Here is a 26541-nt window from a genome sequence, read left to right on the forward strand (position 1 = left end):
TTCAATTTCTGGTCAGGGAACTAGACCCTGCATGCATGCCGCAACTAAAGATCCTGCACGCCACAACTAAGACCCGGTGCAGCCAAATAAATAAATATTAAAAAAAAATAAAGAACTCAAGAGAAGATGAACTTACTCTTCAGAAGAAAGTTCAGGAAAGAAGTCACAAGAGAACTATAAAGTATTTTAAATGGGCTTTAAGGGTGGGTGACACGTGGACCCACCCTTAAATGAGAGAACAGAGGAAATGATGGGGCCCTTAAGGGAGAGGAGCGCGCCTGACGGAGCTCAAGGACTGGGTAGAAGAGCTGGCGGGAGAGGTAGATGGTGTCCCAAGACAGGTGATCTTGCACCTTGGGGAGTCCCTGAGGATCTGAGGAATCTGGACTTCATTTTGTAGACACTGGGAATTATTAAAGATTTGGGGGCTGAGGAAAGGGAGGGCAAATGGGATGGGGAATGGCAGACACCAGAGGTAGAGTGAGCGAGGTGGGAGTGCGTCTGGCATTTCTAAGACACAGAGGCTCACTGACTGCCCAGCAGTTCATGCGACCAGCATCGGGTCCTCAGAAATCGGAGGGCGCATTGAGGAATTCATGTCTAAGATACTTGTTTCTTTCTAATAACTTAGCTAAGCCATTTGTACCAAATGGCATTTCAGTCGTTAGGGATTTATTTTTTAAAATGTATACACACTTGTAATTTTTATATTAATTCATTAATATGCTCATAGATACTTTTTTATTATCATTAGTTTCGTCTCCTTCTGGCCTGGTTGGCTGCTCTCTCATCTCGTCTCCTGGGACCCATGCTGACTAAGATGTATCCTTCCATATTTTTCCTCTAAATCAGGTAATCACAGACTAAGTTATTTATACATATATATATATATATATATATATATATATATTTTTTTTTTTTTTTTTTTTTTTTTTTTTGCGGTACGCGGGCCTCTCACTGTTGTGGCCTCTCCCGCTGCGGAGCACAGCCTCCGGACGCGCAGGCTCAGTGGCCACGGCTCACGAGCCCAGCCGCTCCGTGGCATGTGGGATCTTCCTGGGCCAAGGCACGAACCCGTGTCCCCTGCATCAGCAGGCAGACTCTCAACCACTGCGCCACCAGGGAAGCCCAAGTTATTTATATTTACGTATCTATATGCATGCAGGTACAGGTTTTGCATCGTTATTTTTTGGTTTTTAAATTGTGTTGTTCATAGTTTTCTGCTTTTCTTCCCTTAACAATATCTTGAAGAAATCCTCTTCCGTCATCTGGTAAGATTCTAATTCAGCTCTTTTACGCCTCATATCATGGTGCAGTGCGGAGCTGCTGTGATGAAGTTAACTGGTCTCTGCTGATGGACACTTGGGTTGCTTCTACATTTGTGTCTTTACAAACGATACTGAAATAAACATCCTGGTATGTTTTGTTAGGGAGGATAGGATAGCTTTTAAAAGTCTGCACTGGAGAGCCATGCTGCCTGGGTTGGATTCCCGGCTCTGCCATTTATTAGCTATGCTACCTTGGGCAAGCACTAAACCTCTACGGGTACCAGTTTCCTCATTTGTAAAATAGGGAGATCATAACAGGATGTGCAACTCACGTAGAGCTTTTACAAAGATACCTGGCCCATAATAAGGGCTCAATAATATTAGCTGTTATTATAAGAGTCCTTATAGCAGTGCTTTTATTTCTATGAGAGAGATTCATGGGCCAGAGGGTATATGGGTTTAAAAGTTTTAGTATATACTGTTGATCGTGTTTTTAAAAAAGGCTATCAAAATTCATGTTTCTATTGGTGATGGAAGAGAATAAACTTTCACCCATGTCCTCCTGAAAAGAGGTAATATAATTCTTTTTAATATTTGCCAATTTGATTGTTATAAAGTGATATATCATTGTTTCTTTATTTTGCTTAACTATCCCTGGCCACTGATAAAATTGAAATTCTTTTTATGGGTTTGGTGATTATTTGGATTTTTTTCTTCTCTGAACAGCTTTTTTCATTTTCTTTGCTGATTTTTCTAGAGTTGTTTCTCCTCTTCTTTTCGAGGTGGAAGAGCTCTTTGAAATCTATATTGCAGATTTTCAGCCTCTGATTTTCCTGAGTTGCAAAGATTATTTTTCAAAATCAAAGCTTGCCTTTTGCCTTTATTTATGGTATTTTTGCCATAAAAATATTTTCATTTTTATCTATTCAAATATATTTTCCTTTTCTTTGCTAGATTCCAGGGTTCCAACCTTGAGTGAAAAAGCCTCTACCACTCAAAGTTTCCTGAGTTTATTTTCTGTTCTCAATAATGTTTATTTTCTAGAATATATAGTAAGTCACCCAGAGTTTTTTGAAGAAATCTTACTGTTACATTTTTTACATGTGCTTTCAAGTTGGAGAGGAATTTAACCTCATTTTTTTGGTTGTATATTGGCCTCATTGACTACATAGTCCATTCTTTTCCAACTGACTTGAACTGCCACCTCTGTCATATAAATCTCGTACATCCTTAGGCCTATTTCTGCATAAGGCAAGTGTTGAAAAAGAGTGTTCTCTCTAATTGTTTTGAAAGCTTTACTAGAAGTTTCTCGCAAGTTCTGAAGAAAGCTACGTTAAGCAGTGGACATAGTCACAACCAGACATGCACATTTTATGGTGACTTCTCAGCTAATGTGTGCCCTGAGCCTCTCTAGGTCATTGCTAGGAAGGCTACTCAGATGCAGCCAGAGATGGAACCAGAGAAGCTCTTGTAGGTGCCTAGGAAGGAACCTGGGGGCTGCTATTGGGATGACGTGGCATGGGGGAGCTTATCTGACCCGTGACTCAAATGAAAACGACACACTGAGCTCTTCTCTCAGGAGGCGCCCTTGGGGGTTGAAGGGCCAGGAGACATCCGATGGAATCTCGCGATATTGTGGTTCCTACCTACTAATTCAGACTCTGCAGATATAGTAAGTGATATTTAAAGTGTGTTATCCGTGACTTCTTAAGTTCCATAAAACTCTGCAATGATACTTAATACCCACTTGGCCAAACTCTAAACAGGCTCCAAGAAGCCTCCCTCCCCCCTCCCCCTCCTCTTGCTAAATACCTGAAAACAGAAGATTTTTGCCACCCAGGTAGTGTCTGCTTGGAAAGGGAGAGGTCAGAGCAGGGGGTAGAAGGACAGCGGGGAGTCTGGTTCACAGTTAGCAAAGGTTCTTGGAGATTTTGGCTTGAGAGGTCCCAGGATTTCTGGTTATGATATAGGAGGGTTTAGATCTGTCACCATCACTGACATGAAATGAGCAAACACAGGACCTTCTGGTGGTTGCACAGAAACTGATTGAACAGCATCAGATTTGAACCCTGGCTTCTGAAAATTCTTCCTACACTGATGATTATGTAAAGAGTGACTCACATCACCATGACTTCTTAAAATGATACGTGCTAATACTTAACGAACAGCGCACGTCGACACTCTGGCACTCTTCCTCAAAATAGAGAAGTTCACCTCTTTCAGTTGTTTAGTGCATCTTAGATTTGCTCTGGGAAAAGTGGCGTTCAGAATCATTGAAACAGAAAAAGAATTTCCAGTGGTGATTTCAGAGAACATCTAGTAGAACTTAAATGATGCTTGACAATGACCCGTTTTTCTGAATTACAAATATTCTGAACTAAAAACTGAAATGAGATTGAAACTCATCCATCCATCCATCCATCCACCCACCCTCCCTTCTTCCCTCTGTGCCTCCTGTCCTTCTTTCTTTCCTTCCTTCCACACTCATTTATTGAGTGCCAAGTTTGTGACTAGGAAAGCAAGACCTCAGTCTTTCAGGCGGAGAGACACACAGTAATGAGTTACAAGTACACAATATAAATCTATAAATACAGTTTATTTCAGAGAGCGATAAGTTCTGTCAATATAATGAATTAAGATGTTAAGTTGGAGAGTTATAAATGGCTGGGCTCTTTTAAAATGAGTGCTGAGGGAAGGCCCTTAGAGGAGATTTTTCAGCTGGAATGTGAATCTTTTCTATTCAAGCATAATGATTAGAAAATATATACATTTTGCTCTATTCATAATTTATTAGATATAAAAATAAGTTTGGAGCTTTTCACATTTATAGTTTTGTTGTTTATGCCTCCATTAAAAATAGATAAGAGGACTTCCCTGGTGGTGCAGTGGTTAAGAATCCGCCTGCCAATGCAGAGAACACGGGTTCGAGCCCTGGTCCGGGAGGATCCCACATGCCGCGGAGCGCCTAAGCCCGTGTGCCACAACCACTGAGCCCACATGCCACAACTACTGAGGCCTGTGTACCTAGAGCCCGTGCTCTGCAACAAGAGAAGCCACCCCCATGAGAAGACTGTGCACCACAACAAAGAGCAGCCCCCGCTCGCCGCAACTTAGAGAAAGCCCGCGCGCAGCAACGAAGACCCAACACAGCCAAAAATAAATAAAATTAAATTAAAAAAAGATGAGAACTTTTGACCTGGTATTTTCATATACATCATTTTATGCAAGTGGGAAATTTCATATACTGAACCCCACCACTGTCTATAACCCATCACCAAGTTTTGCTCATTTGCTCATCCTTCTTATGAAACAGCTTCCTGTCCTAGTTTGATTCTTTATCCTCTTTTCAAAGAACTATTTCAAAGAACTGCCACTTAAATGACAACCCCATTTCCACTCCAATTCACCTACTTATAACCAGGGTTGACTTTCTAAAATACAGACCTGATCAAGACATTCCTCTACCCCCAAAAAAATACATCGTCATCTTTGTGATAAAATCCAAACTCCCTGGATGCCATTAAATGCACTTCCCTATTTGACACAAGGTGCCTTTACAGCCTTTCTCTTTCTCTCTTTTTTTTTTTTTTTTTTTTTTAGCGGTACGCGGGCCTCTCACTGTTGTGGCCTCTCCCGTTGCGGAGCACAGGCTCCGGACGCGCAGGCTCAGCGGCCATGGCTCACGGGCCCAGCCGCTCCGCGGCATGTGGGATCTTCCCGGACCGGGGCGCGAACCCGCGTCCCCTGCGTCGGCAGGCGGACTCCCGACCACTGCGCCACCAGGGAAGCCCCTCTTTCTCTATTTTGCAGCCAAATCCAACTGACATCTGCTTGCTCTCCTGCCATCCTGCTATGAATTGCGGGCCCTCTCCCTGGAAGTTTCCTCTCCCCATCTCTGCCAGCCAACTAACTATTCTCACTCATTTTTAAAGCTCCTTGTACCTAATACTTATTACCGTGCAATGTGATAAGTTCTATAATAGAGGTACGTATAGCATTTATCACATTGTATTGTCATTTGCCCAATTAAATATCTGACTTTGCCTTAATGGGGGGCTAGAGCCTGACACCGGAGCCAGGTTTTCTGGGTTCCAATCCCAGCTTGGTCTGTGACTATCTCTGTGATTTTGGTTATATCTGCACCTTATTTTCTTCATCTGTAAAAGCAGTATACTAAGTAGTATCTGGGCTATAGTGCTGTTAGATGAAAGTGTCTAGAACAGTGCTTGGCATGTTTAATAAGTTTTCAATGGGTGTTTCATTGTTTAGTGTTATATTAACTTCTGTATCTCCAGGGACATAAAATCAACATGCAATGGTGATTAAAAGAATAAAAAGATCATCATACGAGCACCTCACTAATATGCAAATGACAATCATAATCAAAGAATGAAGATATGGAATTTGGAATATTACTTTAAGATTTCTCGGTCGGGCTTCCCTGGTGGCTCAGTGGTTGAGAGTCCGCCTGCCGATGCAGGGGACGTGGGTTCGTGCCCCGGTCCGGGAAGATCCCACGTGCCGCGGAGCGGCTGGGCCTGTGAGCCATGGCCGCTGAGCCTGCGCGTCCGGAGCCTGTGCTCCGCGGCGGGAGAGGCCACAGCAGTGAGAGGCCCGTGTACCGCAAAAAAAAAAAAAAAAAAAAAAAGATTTCTCGGTCAAAGACACATACAATTTAGCAAATGGTAATATTCCTAGTGGATGGATTGAAAGTCCTGAATGGTAGAGGCTCCTCTGGTTATTTTCAGTCCCTGCCCTACACCCCTCATGGGTTTCCCACAGTTTTCTGTCCTGCTCTGTGACCTTGGGGACAGGCTGCTATGGGCTGCAGTAGCTGGAGATCCTGTGCCCTCTGTGCATGGTTGGCTTGGCCAATGGGACTGGAGGACGGAAGAAGGTGTTGTGCTCTTTCCCGGCCCCTCCAGGTGGGGGGCAGGGCTGCGTCCATCTGTGACCACAGCTCCCTTGGGAGGCCCAACGGGGTTCCAGCTCCACCTCCTCTCTCTTACTTGGCATGAGTGTTACCCTTGCTGATTTTGACAGGGTCCTTATCAACTGGGAAAGTCAGTGGTACAGATGCTGCCATAGATGCTCCAGGTCTTTGCTCAAAACCTGCCAACCCCCGCCTTTAGCAGGAATTGACATAAATGTTTAAGTTAAAGGGTCCAGAGATAAGAAAGGAAGCTACAGGGGCTTCCCTGGTGGCACAGTGGTTGAGAGTCCGCCTGCCGATGCAGGGGACATGGGTTCGTGCCCCGGTCCGGGAAGATCCCACATGCCGCGGAGTGGCTGGGCCCGTGAGCCATGGCCACTGAATCTGTGTGTCCGGAGCCTGTGCTCCGCAACGGGAGAGGCCACAACAGTGAGAGGCCCACGTACTTCAAAAAAAAAAAAAAAAAGAAAGGAAGCTACAAACAAATAAAAAAAACCCAGATGGAACCAGCTGGGACCAACATGGCAACGAATCTGACCTCCAACAGACCCTGAGTCTCATTAGACACTGATTTTACTACATTAGCATACTAAATGACACAACCACCCTGGCCATGACCGGACATTAAGGACCAAAAAAGGATAAGGGCGTGGCATCCTACTCCCTTGAAGAAGCCCTGCCCCTTCCCCAGTAGACTAATGCATAAGGCTCTCCATCATTAGCCTCATTCCTGCTCTCCGTGTCTTTACTCCTAAAAATTAAGTCTCTTTCCTGGTGGGTGAGAAGTTGATCTGTGAACTTAGTTCCTGCTTCTCCATTCTTTGGTTACTGAATAAAGCTTGTGCTGTGTCGTTCTCAGCTTTGGTTTCATTATTTGGTTGCTCCAACCAAAGGGAAAAAGAACCCTCCCCTGTTGCTGCAGAGAGCCTGGGGGGGCTAGGGTCCCAGCAGGGTCCATACAACTTAATTGGGTAATACACAGAAGTCATGAAACAGCAATTACACGAATTCCTTTTAGGCTGAAGTTCAAAAAACCAGATTTTTTTTCCGGTTCACTTAATGCGTGTATATAGAAATGTCACCATATTTATTCATATTAGTATCTCTCGACGCTTGACTAGGCATAAAGGGAAGGAGGTTGAATCGCTGTGCCCCGTATGCAGGCTTTTGATTTCCGGGCTGTACCCCAGGGTATGCAAAACCCACACACAGGGAGCAGGAAGCAGAGAATTTCAAGTAGCTACGGTGAAGGAGGAGCTAGCAGGAGAAGGATCTGGTGCCAGAGGCCTCTCTGCCCATCTCTGGGGTAGTGCCTGACCTGGAGGTGGCAGTGTGAGAGGGGGCGGGCACTGTGTCAGTAACAAGCTGAGTGTGGAGCTCGGGCAGAGCTCAGTGCAAAGCTCCCAGGGGACATGCGTGTTTATTGCCGACACCGTAAAGGGCTTTAAAACCAGAGATGACAAATAACAGTGCAACCTTTGAGCAATGAATTGCACATGGAAGATACGAGCCCTCTGTCTTAACGGCCCTGGTACAAGGAAGTGGCTGGTGTGGCTTGTGGAACCATTCTCACTTATGCACCCAATCGTTAATGAAATGTTATTTTGAACACCTCAAAGTGCCAGGCCTGTGCCAAAGTAAAATAAGACAGACCCATCTCTGCTTTCATGAAGCTTACGCTTTAAAGGGGACACAACAGACAAAACAGAGTGTGGGACACAAAAGAAGGGCCAGTGGACAGATAAAGAACCAGAATAATAATTTACAAAATGACCTCTCCCAGCCACACGCGAGCAATGTTTCCATTGGGTGATGTTTAATCCTGTAAAGCGGATCAGTTTTCTCCCTGTTTATTTCTGGTCTGCAGGGCCTCTCTGCAGAGGGGAGAGGAGGGCAGGGGGCAGAAGCCACTCCCCTCCCAGGCGGACTCCTGCTCTGGCCTGTCCCGCATCAGGGACAACTTGTAGCTTTACAATGTCAAGGCTGTGACTGTGACGAGCCCTGTAATCTTCTGGTCTCTGTTTTCTTATGAGTGATGTGTTGGTCCTAGGAAGTGTCATCTTCCTCACAGCCCACGTGGATCACGGGATAAAGGGTCCCATGGGGGAGTGAAGAAGGAAGGCGGGCCAGGCGCCTACACCTGAGATCAGCCCTAGCCTTGCCCACCCTGCCGGTGGGGAGTGGCACCCGGTTGGGCAACAGAACTGAGAACTTGGGAGTCAGGTTTCCTCAGTGGCATCGACCCCTGGCTGCAGGAACCACAGTGACAAAGCCTCAGGCAGGGGCCTCACCACCCACTTGCTGCCCACACTTTGCGTAAGGCCCGGAGCGACTTCATTCAGGTGTTGAGCCCTCCTGCGTGCCCTTTGCCAAAATGGCCCAGCACTCGGGGGCGCTCGGTTTTCTTGTTAAATCCATTTGCCCCAAGGTGCAGGATGGCTTGTAGGAAAATACACAGAAGGAATAACTGCAGCGTTACCATCGGGTTGAGACACCCACAGCCAAGCAGGGCCTCCCATTCAAAGTTACAGCAGGCTCGTACCCAGTGGCTCAAGTTCTCTCTGTGCGGCAGTGACGCCCAAAGGAAACCCTCTTCCTTCCCCCAGGACCTCTGAAGCACGGATGAGACAAGAGTCTGACCCCACGTGAGGGTGGTGGTACCATCTGGGACCAGTGCTGGCTCTGCATCCTGGCTTTTCTGCCAGCCCAGGGCTCAGGGGACTGAGGTTCAGAGTCAGAGCCTCGGATCGGAGGGGAGGCCCCGGCTCACTTCATGACAATTCATCATCCAATGTTGAGCTGAAAGGGGGCTCTCACCTGCGCGAGCTCCGTTTAGACTGCTAGTTGCTCAGTAAGGTACCTGCCATTTTGCTTCCGGGCTACACAGCAAATATTCTCAACAGGAGTGGGAACCTCAGCGGGTGAAAGTCCTCACGTCCCTTCCTTTGCAAAGACAGAGGGTAACTAGCACTTCTGGGCCAGGCACTACGGGCCTCTGACCTTTATAAAGGATCCATCCAGAGAACTTTGCTAATTCTTAAAACATCCCTGTGGTGTCCTTCCTCCAAGCGCTGAACTGTAGCAGACATATTGACACGGCCTGCTCCAGCCAGAGATGGTCAGAGACAGCAGAGTCAGGACGAAAGAAAGCAGGGGCTGGGCAGTTGGCGAGGTGCCTTGCCTGGTGGAAAGTGACTGAGCAGGCCAGGAGTCCAGCGTTTCTCCTGTGCTTTTCATCAGACCTTTGCCTGTGGCCTTCCCCTGCGTCTGTGCTGAGACATGCTGGATCCCAAGGTTTCCTCCAGAACACTGGGTTCCCTTCATGCCGCCGGGGCGCTTACCCCCATGAACCTCTGCCACCATCCAAATGCAGCTCCCTTGGTCATCTGAACGCTCTCCCTACCCTGGTGTCCTAAGCTCCGTCCTCCCAATCCTGGGCTCTGAACCCCTGGGGACGCCTTTCTATTGCCTGCACACCTCCTCTGGCCGCCACCTTCTCAGACTGCCTTCTTCCCCATTAGCAGGTCCTCGTCGGAGCACCTCCTTCTCTGTCCCATTCCTCCCAGGCTAAGTGCTCTGACCACTCCGTCTTCTTTTTTTAAACAAATATTTATTTATTTATTTGGTTGCGTCGTGTCTTAGTTGTGGCTCACCGGTTCCTTAGTTGTGGCTCACCGGTTCCTCAGTTGTGGCATGTGAACTCTTAGTTGCGGCATGCATGTGGGATCTAGTTTCCTGACCAGGGATCAAACCCGGGTTCCCTGCATTAGGAGCGTGGAGTCTTAATCACTGTGCCACCAGGGGAGTCCCTGGCCACTCCTTCTTAGCTCCCCCCAGGGACCTTTGGCTCCGCCCATCCCTGACACATCAGCATGGGCCACCTCTCTGCGAGCTCCCATCTCCTCCCATGGCTGAGCCACTCCTGCTGTGTTGGTATGTCTCAAACTCAGTTTCCAGCCCAGCTCCCCTCCTGCTGCCCAGGGCCATATTCCAGTTACGTACTAATATATTCGTGTGTATTTATAAGGGAAACTGCAAATTCTACGTGTCAAAGGGTGAATTCCTCATCCTTCCTCTAAGTGTCATCTATTTCACATAACTCCCATCACACTGAATGATTCCAATCCAGCGCATGGTGCAACCAGAAACTTTGAACTTATTCTATATTTCTCTCTCCCCCTCACCTCAACATTAAACCAGTGAACCAACTAGTTCAGTCTCTTCTCCCTCCGAGAAGTTCCCAAAGTCGGTCCCCTCCTCTCTCAGAACCTGTTTCTGCCTCAGTTCTGACCGTCTGCTTCTCCCCAGGATGTATCAACAGCTTCGGAGCTGGTCTCAGCTCTTTCCAGCCTTCCCTCCTCAACATTTTCCCCACATTACAGCAAGATTTACTTTTTGAAAACAGAAATCCAATGATAGCATTCTCCCTATGGGATGAGACCATCTGCCTCTCTGTCTCCAGCCTCATTCCCACCACAACCCCAAAGGCCATTCTTGGCTCTGATCCATCTACACTGCTTGCCGAAGGCTCTGTTCCCTCCCACGCCTTTCGAGTGTTGCTTCCAATTCGGGATCCTCAGAACGTCTTTTCTCCCCTTCTCTGCCTAGTCTCCTACTCAACGGCCCCTTAAGGCTTGGCTCGTACACCCACTCTCTCTAGAAAAAAAAAAAAGATGGCACAATTATCCCCTCTTTTTATGAGATCCCCTGGTTTCACTCCCCACTCCCCCATCCCCTGCCTTGGGCTGAGTGAGACATTTTCCCCTGTGACTTAATACAATTCCCAGGCTTATATATGCATCTCGGGGCGCTCTCTCTCTCTCTCAAACACACACACACGTGTATTATGTATGCATAACCTGGTATTTAAGATATCGTAGTGGAATTACTGATTTACTCACATGCTCCCCCCTTGAGGGAGGAGATCTCATTCACTTCGTCTTTGTATCCTCCTAGCACATAGCGCATGCTTGACTTACAATTGCTTAATTAATGAAGGTATCCCACAACACCCGGCATAGTCCTTCCTATATGCTACGATATTTGATGAAAATATTTCCTGACTCTAATTCATGACCTTCAAGACACCATCTTAAATTTCATGCTCACAGACTAAGAGAATTAAGGGATTATAGGAAGTATAATCTGTGTACATATATATTCTTGTGGCATGGGGTACGGCACTCTCCGCTGCTGGAGTGAACCCTGCCTGAACGTGACTAAGTTAGATGTGGCCTTCAATTCTCATTCCTATGTCCCCTCAGTGGCCACTTCCTGCTCTGCCTGCCCCATCTACGTGTTTCTGCCTCCCAGGTTTCATCATCCCCTTATTTGATACGTTATAGGAAAAGGAACAACAAAGGGCCACATTTGCTTCTTCACCTGCGGAGAGTCAAGAGACCTACTGTAACACTTGATGCAGACACGCCTGCTTCAGCTCAAGAACTTCAGAGCTGACACATGCAGATCAGTGAAGTTAGAACACACCCTCGCACCATACACAAAAATAAACTCAAAATGGCTTAAAGACTTAAATACAAGACATGACACCATAAGTTCTTAGAAGAGACCATAGGCAAACATTCTCTGACATAAATCGTACCAATGTTTTCTTAGGCTAGTCTCCCAAGGCAATAGAAATAAAAGCAAAAATAAACAAATGGGACCTAATCAAACTTACAAGCTTTTGCACAGCAAAGGAAACCATAAACAAAATGAAAAGACAATCTACGGACCGGGAGAAAATATTTGCAAATGATGTGACCAATAAAGGCTTAATTTCCAAAATATACAAACAGCTCATACAACTCAATAACAAAAAAGCAAACAACCCAATAAAAAAATGGGCAGAAGACCTAAAGAGACATTTCTCCAAAGAAGACATCCAGATGGCCAGTAGGCACATGAAAAGATGCTCAATATCACTAATTATTAGAGAAATGCAAATCAAAACTACAATGAGGTACCACCTCACGATGGTCAGAATGGCCATCATCAAAAATCTACAAATAACAAATGCTGGATGGGGCGTGGAGAAAAGGGAACCCTCCTACACTGTTGGTGGGAATGTTAGTTGGTGCAGCCACTATGGAGAACAGTATGGAGGTTGCTCAGAAGACTAAAAATAGAGTTACCGTATGATCCAGCAATCCCACTGCTGGGCATATACCTGGACAAAACTATAATTCAAAAAGATACATGCACCCTTATGTTCACAGCACACTATTTACAATAACCAAGACATGGAAACAACCTAAATGTCCATCAACAGATGAATGGAAAAAGAATATGTGGTACACACACACACACACACACACACACACACACACACACACACACACACACACACACACACATACAATGGAATACTACTCAGCCATAAAAAAGAATGAAATAATGCCATTTGCAGCAACATGGATGGACCTAGAGATTACCATACTAAATGAAGTAAGTCAGAAAGAGACAAATACCATATGATATCACTTATATGTGGAATCTAAAATATGACACAAATGAACATATCTACGAAACAGAAACAGACTCACAGACATACAGAACAGATTTGTGGTTGCCAAGGGGGAGAGTTGGAGGGGGTGGGATGGATTGGGAATTTGAGATTAGCAGATGCAAACTATTATATATAGAATAGATAAAAGGTAAACAGCAAGGTCTTACTGTATTGCACAGGGAACTATATTCAATATCCTATGATAAACCATAATGGAAAAGAATATGAAAAAGAAAAAAAATATAGATCTGAATCACTTGGCTGTAAAGCAGAAATTAACACAATGTTGTAAATCAACTATACTTCAATAAAATAAATTCTAAAAAATGAAAAAAAACGAAAAAAGAACTTCAAAGCTGAGAGTGTTTGGAGAGAGAGGTCATGGGCTGTAGCTGGCAGCCGTAGCAGAGGTGGGTGGTTCTGTTGCCATAAAACCAAAATATGGGGATTTGGGCCATACGCCCAGCAGGCCCAGGTGTTACCCGAGAAGCACCCTTCACCAGCAGCCCCACGACACATCATCAATAAGCAATGTCAGACAAGAACCCACATCAGCAGTTTCCGAGACTTGTTTCCCTCCTCATGGCAGAAGGTCCTGCTGTGAAGTCAGGGGTACTTTTCGAGTCAGGTGTGGTGGTGACACAGTAGGAAGGTGCAGGCATCCCAGATGTCCCATGCAGCATTCTGGAGACTTCTAACACCCATATCTGAGGTATCTCACCCACAGAACTACACAGAATTGACTGATACTCATCTTCTTACTCATTTCAGTAAGTGGCAACTGATGTCTCAAGAAGAGAGGACCAAAGAGATATTGGATTTTCAAGTCAGAAGGATGCTGAGAGATCATCTGACCCAACAGACTTATTTTACAGCAAGACGCAGAAGCTGATGGCCACAGTGTGAAAGCCATTGGTCCAAATCAGAGAATTTCCTACAAATACCTTCAAAAAGCCTCTGCAGGGGACTCTTAGGATTTTAGTAGAATTATCAACATTCAGAACCTATGTCTACTTACCTTCGCATCTCCTCAGAAGGCAATGACAGTATCTTATATCAATTTGCAGTTGATAGGAAATTTGTATGTCTTTAGTAATTTATTTTGTATTCTGAGTGAAGACTGGCAGAGAACCTTCGCTCTAGTGCCTTGTTATTCACTCCCATCAGCCCTCATGATATCGGGCCGCTGCTCCAAACACAGTGGCCCTCAAGAAACACCACTGTCTTCTGACTAAGAAAGACCAGAACTTTCCAACACGAGAAAGTAAAAATTCCAGCTCTTACCATTCAAGATGGTTTTCTACAAACGCAGACATGGGGCTGATCTGCACGGTGTAGGTGTCATTGGCGGAGTACTCGAAGAGTCCATAGTAAGGGTTGAAGAGCTCCTGAGACAAAAGGAAGAAGAACTCTCGCGAAGGACCACTGTAGTCCAGGCTGCAAAGGAAGCAGAGGCCCGGGAAGCTCATTACGTGCGAGAGGCAGGGGACCTGTCCCTAGGCAGGGGCTGGCTTGCCCTTTCAGAGTCAGTGCTAGGAAAGCAGAGAGCAGCCTCTGCTCTTTACAGTGGATCCCAAGGGAAGTATAATTTGCTGCAGAAAATGAGAATGCAGTGATTGGTTTGGGGATGATGTCCTTACTAGATGGCCATGCACCAATGCTATGGCAGTGTTCCTTAACCTTTGTCCTCAATCATATCATACCTTTTGGATAAAACACACAACTGGCCCATTCAAAACCGGGACTTCATTGTGGGAGGTACAAAAGAATTTCCTGTGATGGTGCATGTGTGCATGTGTATAAATTGAAAACACTTTCAAATCCCTTCTGCTGTGCCCTCCTGGGTGGGCTTGCCCTCCACGGTTGAGAATGGCTTGCCAAGAAATCACTGAAATTATATGAAAAATTCGGTATGTAGTTACATACGTGCGCTCTTGGGGGAAGAGTTCTTTGATCAGAAACTCAGAAGGGTACCCACATGAGAAAGTAAAGATGCAGTAGTTTAGGTCTGTATTTTTGGCTTATACTTTGACCATGTGACCTCAGACTCTAGAACATGCCAATCATCTTAGGCGTTTAGAGAACATGAAACCTAAAGATTGGCAACACCTGGAGAGAAAGGCCTCCTGGGAGGACATGATCAGAATCACCTTGGGGCAAAGGCTTAGAGACATCCTGCTCCTTCTTGAGAAGAATCACCCAGGATCTGGGGTCTCTGGTCTACCCACACTAAGGTCTCCATAAAAGTGCTGGTGCCTCACCCCTCCTCTCCAACAAAGGTGATGTAGAGCTTGTTTCGCTGGAGCTCCTTCCGGGAATAGGCCATAACCTGATTGAAGGTTCCCTCCAACAGGTGGTCTCGCCGAATGATGAGCCTGGAAAGGAGAAGAAGTCACGTGGGTGGTGAGCGGGTGCTCGGGCTCCGATGTTAGGGAGTGTTCTAGGCGAGCTGTGGGGACCCAGGCTGATGGTCTCATTGCCCAGCCTCTCCAACAAGGTATAGATTCCGTCAGTTCAGCTATGGCCTTATGTTGACACTCTTTTCAAAACCATGAAAACACAAGGACAACGTGCACTTTCATAATGGGACACATTCCATCATGTTAGACTACCTTTAGGATTCTTGTTTTTTATTTATTTTTATTTTTTTGCGGTACGCGGGCCTCTCACTGTTGTGGCCTCTCCCGTCACGGAGCACAGGCTCTGGACGTGCTGGCTCAGCGACCGTGGCTCACAGGCCTAGCCACTCTGCGGCATGTGGGATCTTCCCGGACCGGGGCACGAACCCGTGTCTCCTGCATCGGCAGGTGGACTCTCAACCACTGCGCCACCGGGGAAGCCCTAGGATTCTTTTTGATCAATTCCAAAAAGAATCTCTTAAGTTGGATTCCTGAGTTTGGGTTTGGCTTTTCAACACGAAAATAATAAACCCAAAGTGGAAAAGACCACAACTCTTTACTTAGATCCGAAGATCAAAGCTATTTGACTAACGAGTAGGTAAATTTGTCCCAAGAATGTGTAAAGGGAAACATATGATTTTTTAATTTAGTTCAAGATACCTTGTTTTCTGTAAAGGTCTACCATTGATTTTATACATGGTTTTGTTTGAAATCCACTTTTCTTTCTCCCTCTCCTTCCCTTCTCTTCTCTTCCTGCCTCCCTTCCAATTTCTTAACTTCCTTTCTTCTTTCCTTCCAACTTCCTAACTTTTTCTTTCCTCCCTTCTATGAACATGACTGATGCTACACCATGGCATCCAATCTCCAAACACATATTACCAAGTTATAGGGGAGAAAAGGGTAGAAACATCTACCATCTGAGTTCAGTGCCGAGCACTGGAGCACTCACTTAATTTTCCCTGGACCCTGACCAAATCCTTTGGCTTCCAGTTTTCGGTAGAAATTGCGGAGCTTGGCCTCAAAGTCTCTCCTGTAGGGCGAAGGGGCTCTTGCACTGGCTCTCTGTAAACCTGCAGAGAGAAGCACACAGGCTGAAGGTCATCATCGTTTACTGAAGAACAAATATGCAGGGCAACGGAGGAGAAAGGGCCAACCAGAGGCACATTCCTGCATCTTCGTGTTTCACTTCTCCAAGACATTTCCCTTCATTTCTGTCACTCCCTCAGTTACTTTTATAATAAACAGGTATAATGTAATAAAGAGAAAACTGAATTCTGAGGACAGTAGATATTTGTGTCTTCCACTCCATTTCAAGTTGTAATATATGTGTACTTTGTACTTCTCTAACTATATTGACGCTGAAATAAATATACATGTCCATGAGGCCCCAGAGCATGCAGGAGTTTATATCAGATTACCTTGCACTATAAAAGCAAAATTAATAACAATAATATTATTAATAATAATTCCTTACTCTTTACAGAAGAGAGTGTTTGTATCACTTAGAGTGCTTTGTAGATGCTTTATTATCTTTATATACCTTTTAATGAAAGAAGGAATGGAAAAAACATTCTTCTCTAAGTTTCGCAGATGGCTATGATCGTGGTTTGCCCCTTCAATAACTATTTATTAGTTTATATTCCAGGTACTGAATTTATAATCTAGATAAAACTGATACAACCAAACTCACAGAAATGAGAATATTATTATAAGTTGAGATGATTCCTACCCATGAAGGAAAGGAACTTAGTTCTTTGAGGTCACAGAATACTCTGGCCAAGTTCAGGAAGGCTTCCCTGGGGAATAGCTGAAGAAGAAGTAGGCATGAATTAGATTGAGTTAGGAAGGGCTTCCACTTAACTTAAGAGAAGAGATGAGCTGGGAGAAGAGCAATCTAGGTAGGGGACCGGCACATGCAAAGGTACTGTGGCAGGATGGAAAATGGTGCTCCAGTCTATCTGGAGCATAGGGTGTGAGGACCAGAGTGATGCAAAACAAGGCTTGAGAGGTGGGCGGGAGACAGATCAAACAGGATAAGGTACACTGTATTAAGCAATTTTGTTTAATGTTAAGCACAACAGGAAAGCCGTTGTGTGGGGACCAACGTGATGTGTCTTGAGTTATGAAAACCTTAGTCTTTCTGCAGTAGAGAGAAAACACCGGAGAGGCCCAGAGTGGATTTAGACAGCCTGCATTGCACTGGGGTGGTGTCAGTGGAGATGAGAAATGGGACTACATCAAAAAAAAAAAAAGAAGAAGAAGAAGAAGAAGATAGATTGGAGATGTGTTTAGGAGGCAATGAACTGGATATTGGTAGTGAGGCCCAGGTGGGTTTCGGACATCATAATGGAATGGCCTGTGGTGACATTCACTGAGATGGGGACAAATGGAAGAAGCACAGATGGGTGAGATCACGAGCTTGGTCTTTGATGGCAGTACGTTTGAATGCTTGATTGGAAAAAGACATAGCTTGAGAGAGAGGAGAAAAAAACCTGGCACAGAGTCTTGAGGATGGTTGGAAGGGAAGGATGAGTCCGCAAAGGTGGCCAAAGACGTAGATGAAATGCCCACAGCTTGTGTCCCAGAAGCCAACTGAAGAGGTGACTTAAGGGGAGGAGCCATCAGTAGTGTTAAATGTGGCTGAAAAGTCAGGAGGAGGGCTGAGAATTACCCATAGGACTGGGTACCCAGAGCTTGCCGCGACCTTAGTGAAGACGCCCTCTCTAATGCACAGGTGTGAAGGGGGAGAGGGAGGTGGCAGCATTGGTAGGCTTGTAAGATAGGCAGCAGGCCTTTGAGACAGTTTCTGTCTAAGGGCTTCAATTTTCTCAGTGAAGGAAGAAGGCACATCATTTGCCAGGAGAGACCCAGGGGTTGGAAGTTTGAGAGGAGCGGCAACGTTTGAAATAGCAGTAGAGAAGAGCATACGTTTACCAGTGAAATGTGGTTGAATTTTCTTTTGGGTGTTTTTGGTCCACGTGAGGTGGAGAGATGACTAATTTATAATTGATAATCTGCCTTGTCAGGTGAATTTGCCCAAGAATGCCTGACTACAGATGTAGGGGAAGCAGATATTAAGGTGACCTACGAGTGGAACTCTGTAAATGAAATGGAGAGGATCGGGGAGCTCAGGGCATTGTCAAGAAATGATGAACCAGGGATCCTATGCTGGATGAGGGAGAGGCAGTTAGAAAGGAGAGGCGTCCGTGAACTGGAGGTCCTGATGAGGGCACAGGGTGGTATCGGGGAGAGCAGCTGAATAAGTACGTTGGATGGGCGTAGGATGCTTGAGTCAGTGACGTCAGAGATGACAACAAGACAGGAAGGGGATTGTGGGACCAGTGGTTGAGGAGGAGGAGGGCAGGGCAGACAAGGAAGCCCAGAAACTGGGAGGCCAAGGAACTGCACGGGTGCCCTGTGGATGCTGATGTCATCCAGGATGGCAGAAGGACTTGGGGAGGAGAGGGAGACTGAGACGGGTGCCACAGTCTTTAAGAATGAGAAGAAGGTCGGTGGATGACAGCAACTAGGGGCAGAGATACGGCTGATCTGTGTTAGCAAGGAGGCACACAGGGCACCAGCGGCACCAGTCTCACCAGCAAGTCCTGCAGCATCTGAGGTGTGGGGGGAACCAACAGCCACCACTTGAAAAGGAAAGAGTCTCTGCTGAAATACCACGTTTCAGGACATAGGTAGAACTAGAATACAAGTCTGTAGGTGCAAGTATAGTTTTCTGCCAGCAGATTACAGTATATTTTATAATACAACTTTCATTACTGCTGGTACTACCACTATGGCCCATGGTCCCTACAATGCATTTTTCTAATAATTTAAGCTTTACAAAGTGCTTTGGCATGTATGATTCACTATGTTGCCCCAGGTAAATGTCATAAAGGTCTGGAAAAATGGGAATTGTAAAGTTTAACTTCAAAATGCCTGGCTTACATAGTCTAGGACCCCAAGGTCAAAGCTAGGAGAGTAAAGAATTACGCACTTTGACAACATGAATTGGATGATTCTTTGCGTTCATGGTGTCAGTAACGTCTGCATCAGGAAGGTTGATTCCTTTTATAAAACTTATCCAAATAATCCGCAGTTAGCAAGTAACTCTTTATACTCCCTTATTTTTTCTATTTGCAGTATGGTATCTCCCCTGTGTAATGATACTCTACATACCAAAGGTACGTAGACACTCTACTGCCAAAGGTTTGGACCAAGATGTAGACACATTATCAGGCTGGGACCATCTCTACAACAAGATGGCAGATCATCATGCAGACCGACAGGTCCCCCAGATGGAAGGCTCTGCCCCCCAGAAGGAAGTCATCCTGTGCACACTGGAGACAACTGATTGTCCTGATGCTGGCTCTGACAAAGCTCCGGGTCCTCCTTTTCCCAAGCCGTGTCATCTCAGCTATGCTGTATGTCAGACGCAGCACACGTGGGACATTTCCTCAGCAATGCTACTGATACACTTGTTTGGAGGAAGCCCTAACAAGGAGATACTGACTTAAAAACAGATTTTAGGAATTAGCGAAACTACCTCTAAGAGATAGTCCTGAACAACATGACGGGGGTCATTCTGAACAAATGAAAAGATATTCTAGTTTTAGAGACCTATGGCAGTATTGAGTGACACTAGCTGAATGAGACATCCCTTCTGGGGGACAGAGCGTATTGCTAAATTCTGTTTTTCTTCTCCATTTCCCCCTGGCTTCAAAAGCCAAGTTTGAACTCTAACTCTGGAGGTCATAAGATAAGAAGTTACTAGATTTTTCAACTACACCAACACCCATGACAATGTGATCTTGTAAACCAAGACAATGGGGAAAAACTCTTCAGTATCTGGATCCCATGTGGGAGTACGGATTTGACTAACGCTAATTATCTTGATGAACCCAGGAAATACTAGCTTCTTTTTCCGCTAAACGGTTCAATAGATATTTCCTCATTTGGAATGGAAAATACCCACAAAAAATATCATGAGTTCTAATTCTAAATTCATTCTAATACACAAAGAAAACTCTAGGGAAACAATTTCACATCATGTTACAAACTTCTTTGGCACCTTCACGGGGGCACGATGGTGGTCCCTAGTAAGCATGTAACCTAGCGACTCCTTCACAACTTAACAGAAAGTTACTCAAATTGGTATCTAATAACATTCTGATTCATGAGGCAGAATGTTCCAGAAAGGGCTCTTCCCTTTTAAATGCTCAGAGAGTGTGTTTTAGAACAAAACAGCCATTTAGAGCAGGGGTCTGCAGACTTTTTCTGTAAAGGGCCAGATAGTAAATATTTTAGGTTTTGGGGGCCATACGGTCTCTGTCGCTCTGCTGTTGTAGCATGAAAGTTGACACAAAATATATAGATAAATGGGTGCGGCTGGGTTCCAATAACATTTTATTGATAGACACCAAAACATGAATTTCATATAAGTTTCATGTCATGAAATATTGGTTTAGTGAAAAATGTTTCCAAATCATTAAAAAATGCAAAACACATAATAGCTTGGGGTCATTACCAAAACAGGTGGCACTGTGTCAACACCCAACTTAGTGTGCAGATGATCAGAAAATTGAGAGGGGACTAAGGGAGAGAGGGCACCTTCATCAGGTGGAAACACAGGTGGCCACTTGCAGGAGACAGAACGCCAGACCCTCACGTTACCTGGGGAGTTCTGAGGTGACGAGCAGGGTGAACAGCGGGGAGAGAAGCTGTACCCAGGGTGGAAGGCAGCCTGCAGGGGGACATAGGACATAATCTCTTCTTCAAAGAGACTGCAAAGTAAAAAAAAAAATTTTAAAGTTAGTTCTCTGTCCATGAGAGAATGTTCACAAATTGGTGTAAGAGTGGTTACAATTCTCACGAGACAACGAAAGCACTTAGATTCACTTAGATGGGCACATCCCGGCATGCAAACTCTCCCTGTCATTTTAAACCCTAATTAATCCTACAACAAGGTCTCCATCAAGTACCATCTGTAGCTCTTGATACCCCAGTCTTACATGTAGAGAAAGAGGTGAATAGCAGGTATAAGGGTGGGAGCCCTACTTCAGTTGCAGCCACTAGAATATTCTAGAACAAGCAATGTGTGTTTCAGTCTGGGCTGTCCTGGAGAACTGCCCAGAGCAGCTTTTCCAGTTGCTTTTCCAGAACTGTTTCAGGCTCAGCCCCTTACCTCAGCAAAATGACCAGATCTGCATCACAGGACAACTTTTCAAGCCCATGATTACCCTCGGTCCGAATGTAATGGATTTTCTCCCTAGAATAATGTGGGAAGGAAAATAAGAATTACACACCGATGCATAAGTTAAGGAATGAACCCCATTCTGATCCCCCTTTCTCTTCCAATAGGGCTGAACAGTGATGTTCTAATGTCCAGAGTATTTCGAGGTATTTAAGTTCATATTGCAGGTTCCCATGATGCTCTCCAAGGGATCACCTTTCCTCAGACTCACACGGGGACAGAAGCCAAGGAGCACAACACAGGTAGGTCCTCAGAGAGCCACACAGTTGGGAGTGGAGCTGGGGTGGACTGTTGTGGGTTCACGGCATCTTGGAAGCCATGGGAAGAAAGAGTGACGAGGTGTCTCCTGAGAAACCTTATGCCTGATGGAAAATGAATTAACTCCACACTCAGTCCAGAGAGGGTCTGGCCCCAGAATACAAGAGAGTCTTCCAGGTCAATCTGAGTATATATAGGCATCAATTTCTCTCTGTTTAATTACAACTCATGCATTCTTTTTCACAACCTCCAACTCCAACCTGGCAAAATGATTCCAGTAAGTCTATGGATAAATAGCGTTTCTTTTGATCAAATGAACTTTGTAATGTGCTTCTCTGACATTCACATATTCAAAGATTACAAACACTATGGCCAAGAATCATTCCCTTATAGGTATGCTTCAAAGAAGTTAAAAGTTTTTCCCTTTTCTTGAAGAGATGCAGCAGAAATCTGAGAAGACTTAAGGATTGATTTTTTAAAAATATTTCACTTTTTTCTTTTTTTGTTTAAATTTTGGAGATGATTTTAGAGTCACATGTACTTGTAAGAAATTAATAAGGAGTGGTCTAGTATACCGTTTAATCAGTTTCCTCTAATGAAAGATTAACAATAAATCTATTAATAAAAATACTATAGATACAACTTTTTTCTCTCTCTGATTATAGTAATGTGAATCCAAATCTTCATCATAACTTGCATATTTTCAGGTAAAAATATAATGAACTTGACATTTTGGTGTGGGTATTTTTAAGAAGACAAGAGAAACTTTTTGGCTTCTACAAAGATACACAAAATGGGAGTAAACAGAGAAATGCACTGTGGTCCAACCTGAAGCTATGGGTAGAGTACTGCTGCAGTAAATGCTATCTCCAAAACCTGTGGGTGATCATAGTGGCTCCTCTGACCAGGGACTTGGAAACTGGAGCAGACCTGTCCACACATCATTTTTCGGGGAGGAGGTGGAAGCCTGGCCAAGGGTACAAGCATCAAGCCTCCTCCACCAGCTGCTTCTCCCTCCACGTCCCTGTGCCCTTGACTCCGTGTGCCTGAGCACTGTCCTCCAATCCTGACAGCATCTCACAGCCCTCTTGTTTGGAGGATTCTCGTGGACCCTGTTCCTCTGGTTTACCAACTGCAGCCCCACGAGGGACTCTCAAATTGATGTGTTCCCCCAGTGGCAATGTCCCTGGGGCAGGTCACCCTGCTGCCCCAAGGGACCCACATCTGGGCAAGCCCCTGGTCTCCCTGCCTGGGGAAAAAGGGAGAGAACATTCTAGGGGGTCACTCTTTATTCCCTGGGCTCCTGGGGAAACAAAGTCCAAAGAGAGTCAAGTCCATGAGGGCAGGAGAGCACCCTTCCCAGCCACGGGAAGTGGTACCCTCTGTAGTGGTTCTACCATCACCCTACCTACTCAGACCACATACACATATCAGAAAGCCAAGCAGAGTTTTCTGAGAGTTTTGTTTGCTCTTCACGGGACATTACACCCTCTGTCATGTATGTGAAAATCTCATGCAGGCCTAGTGTTCTGAGGGGCCTCCAAATGTCCCAAAGGCACTGAGACCTGGGGGAGATCTCTGAGGGTGAGAATGCCAACCGCCTCTCCTACACGCATCCCATCAGGAAAACACCAGTGTAGGGCTCCCCTCAGAGCTCAGGTCAGTAGAGCCACCTGCCTCCTTGACATCCTGGCATCTTTATCTGTGGCCTCAAAGACCTTAAAACTCAATATCCACAAGGAAATCCTTGCCATCCTTCCATCACTATCACTCAATTCTGATCATGTCCTTCATGGCCCATAATACAATCTATAGCTCTATATTTGGCTTTAAAAAAAAGTCACACTTGTCTATCATCCGTCTTCCCCAATAGATAGTAAGTCCCACGAGAGAAGGACCGATGTCTGTTTGGCTTAGATACTGGGTACACAGCCCTCGCACAATCCCGATTCAGAATAGCCGCTCAATAAAAGCGCTAGTCGAAGGAAAGAAGGAATGAATGAGGACGGCTACCATGACCCTGAAACTTAACAGATGTCATTAACCCCTGGGTTTTATGCCTCCGTCTTCCCTCTCCCCATGCGGTTTCCTTATGCTTCGTTACTTCTGCTGAACACAGTTTTCTGAGAACTCATCCTCCACCCTCTAACCCAACGTCTGGCTTTGCAAACCCAAGACAGTGGATCCATGGCTCCTGGAGAACAGCAGTGACCATGGGGTCATGGTCCCCATGTGGGAACCACAGAGGAAGCAGTAAGTTCTTCCTCTGGGCAGGGTCATGGGGAGAGGAGGTTTTCCTTTCAACTACTGGATCTTTAAAGTCAAGCTGACTCACCCTCACACCACATCTAGGCACAGGCAGAGGCCTAGTCATAGGCCCAGTGCCCTGTTTTTTGGATTCTTAAAGCCTGACACTCTGAAGAGCAAACTCTTGCTCTTGTTCTGCCTTTTTGATTCCATGACCTCTTAAGTCAGTTTCTGATGTCACTGTGGGCTTTCTGTTTTTGATGAGCTCTTTGGGTTTTCAACCTGGGGTCTACAGGTCCTTTAGGATCCATTAACTCTTTGAAATTATATGCAAAGATTTATGTCCATATATGGAGGAGAGTCTATAAGAGCTTTCATCAGACTCTCAAAGGAGTCCTTAACCTTAAAAAGGTTATTAGTTTTTACATTAATTTCCAATTTTTTTCCAGTTCCAATATTCCCTAATTCCAAGTCATCCACATCTGGAAAATCATAATTGTACAATTCCACACTGCAACCCCCCCCACCCCGGCCGGAGGTTTCTTAGATTCTGTTATAACGTGATACTACACAACAGTGCTAAAATTGTTTACTTCCCTTCAGAAACACATTCCACTCTTTTACACAGGGGATTCATTTTATTACTTTAAAAATGATTTAAACAGGACTCTAGGGCCTTTTGGGAGCTCACATTTCTCCCCAAAAGTAAGCAGTGAACTCCTTATTTAGTGGTAGAATCTGTAACGTAGAAATGTTCAAGAGCAGTGATGTGTCAGAAAGTTTTCAGGTAGTACAACACCTCTGAAAATCCCTTGGAAATTCCCTTAAATTATTATGTACCGTGAGCCAGAGAGCAGCCCACGAATGGACCGAGGATGGCCCTGCCTTCCGTGACACAGCAATAAAACTTGGGCAGAGGTGAACACAAGTGGAAGTGACGATCAGTCAAGCTGAAGTCCTTTTGTTCACTCAAAAAGTAATCAGTGTTTCCTATCTTCAAAGTAGAGGAACCAGGCTCTGAGGCAAGAGTGGTTCAAAGACCAAGAACATATAGACCCTGCCCTAAGACACTTCCAGTGTCGTAGGAAGACATTAGTACATGGTAGAATACAAGGGATAATGGAACAATATCTTAGAGGTACAAAAACAAATGCTATTAAATCAAAGCAAAAGAACTACTAAGGTCTGCCTAGATCACCGAGACTTTGCGTTTGACTTGAGCCTTTAAAATGGGCTGAAATGCCTTTAAGAGAGAAGCCATTCCAGGAAGGGTGTGGGTAGGAGAGGGCACAGGCTGTTTGACGGAGGTGGAAGACACCAGGAGGTGGAAGACACCAGAAGGACGTAAATACAAGCACAGGACAGTGGAGAGTTAGATTAGAGCCAGTCTTAGGAGACTATGGAAATTGTGCTTAGAAATCTTGACTTTATCACATACCTAACAGGAACCATGGGAAGTTTTTGTTCGGGGGCATTATTTTGTTGGTATTGAGTAATGAAATTGAAAGTATTTGTCAATGAATTTTGAAATCCTGGAGAGAAAAGCTGTAGAAGTGTCTCAATATAGTTCATCTAGTTCTTCAATTGCAAAGAATTCCACTCTTACGAGAGGGTTTCCATCTTTCCTTAGCACGAGCTCTGATGTAAGAAAGGTTCCATGGAAACCAGTTCCTTTTTGGAGAGGGAGCTCGTAGTTTCAGAAGGAAGTGAACAAAGAATTCCTCCCCCGCCCCAAAAACCCCATGTAAATAAGCCAATTTTATTAGTTGGTGCATTTTTCACAAGTTCTCAAACTATGCTCAGATTCCACCTCCCTCCCCCTCCATGAAACTAAGGTCTTATACTAATGGGTAGGCAGGAAAACCTGCAGTAGATCTATATAAATAGCCTCTTTCATGTGGCCTCAAAACCTCAGGAGGTGGGCAAGAGTCCCTGAGTCACAAATCTGGCCTAAACTGCTCAGTGGACTGGCTAGGGTGGGCAGAGCAGGGATTAGAAGAAAGGCAGGGCTGACCAGAGGCCCTGCGGGGGTGAGGGCCAGCGGCCGGGTCTGGGACAGGATGCCAGCCGGCCCCCTTACTCACAATGAGGTTAGTATCACCTGCCCATCTCTGCCTTCCTCCTGCTATTGTGTGGTGTACTTCCTCAAGGACTAAATTCCAGAGAGGGTCCTTAGCTGCTCTGAGGTCCCCCGAAAGACAGTCTGAGAGCCACTGCGGCGGCCAGCCCTGAGGATACTCCATGGGAAGCTTTTTTCAAGGGTGTGGGTGACACGGGTTATAAGGAGGTAATGCTGTTTATAGTAGAGCGGTAGGGAGTATCTTCTTAAGAGACCCCTGCCAAGTCCGGGAGAGAGATGATGAGAATCCAAACCTAGGCCATGGCGGGGAGAAGAGAAAAGAAGGGCTGGAAGCAAGTGAGGAGATAAATGTTTAGACGTGAAGCTGAAGAAAGAGGGCGCAATTGAGATGATGGGCATTTGGGAGGATGCAGGTTCTAGTTTGCGCAGAGTAAGACCACAGGGAAAAGAAGTGTCAATGGGGGTGGTGATGGAGGGGAAAAGAACAGTGAGTGATCCATCCTGGCATGACTAGCAAAGAGGTTATTTTTAGGTGTTGGTGACTCATCGAGGAGGTCAAAGTAGAGGATTACAGTTGTCAGCCACATTCAAAAGCCCA

At 45.3% G+C, this 26541-nt stretch overlaps 1 protein-coding gene across 3 annotated transcripts in view; it reads right to left on the bottom strand.

Moving 5' to 3' along the window:
* HECW1 (HECT, C2 and WW domain containing E3 ubiquitin protein ligase 1) overlaps positions 1–26541 on the bottom strand; it is a gene marked incomplete at both ends in the record, with an annotated part of 472369 nt that overhangs the window by 41951 nt on the left and 403877 nt on the right. For all 3 annotated transcript variants that reach the window (XM_082846645.1, XM_082846644.1, XM_082846646.1), the window contains 5 exons: positions 13994–14146; positions 14971–15084; positions 16058–16178; positions 20779–20888; positions 21290–21373. In XM_082846645.1, the coding sequence (XP_082702771.1) occupies positions 13994–14146; positions 14971–15084; positions 16058–16178; positions 20779–20888; positions 21290–21373 (582 nt within the window). The remainder of the gene's footprint in view (positions 1–13993; positions 14147–14970; positions 15085–16057; positions 16179–20778; positions 20889–21289; positions 21374–26541) is intronic.

This window comes from Leucopleurus acutus (assembly GCF_964270905.1).
Source record: "Leucopleurus acutus genome assembly, chromosome: 9".
Lineage (NCBI taxonomy): Eukaryota > Metazoa > Chordata > Mammalia > Artiodactyla > Delphinidae > Leucopleurus > Leucopleurus acutus.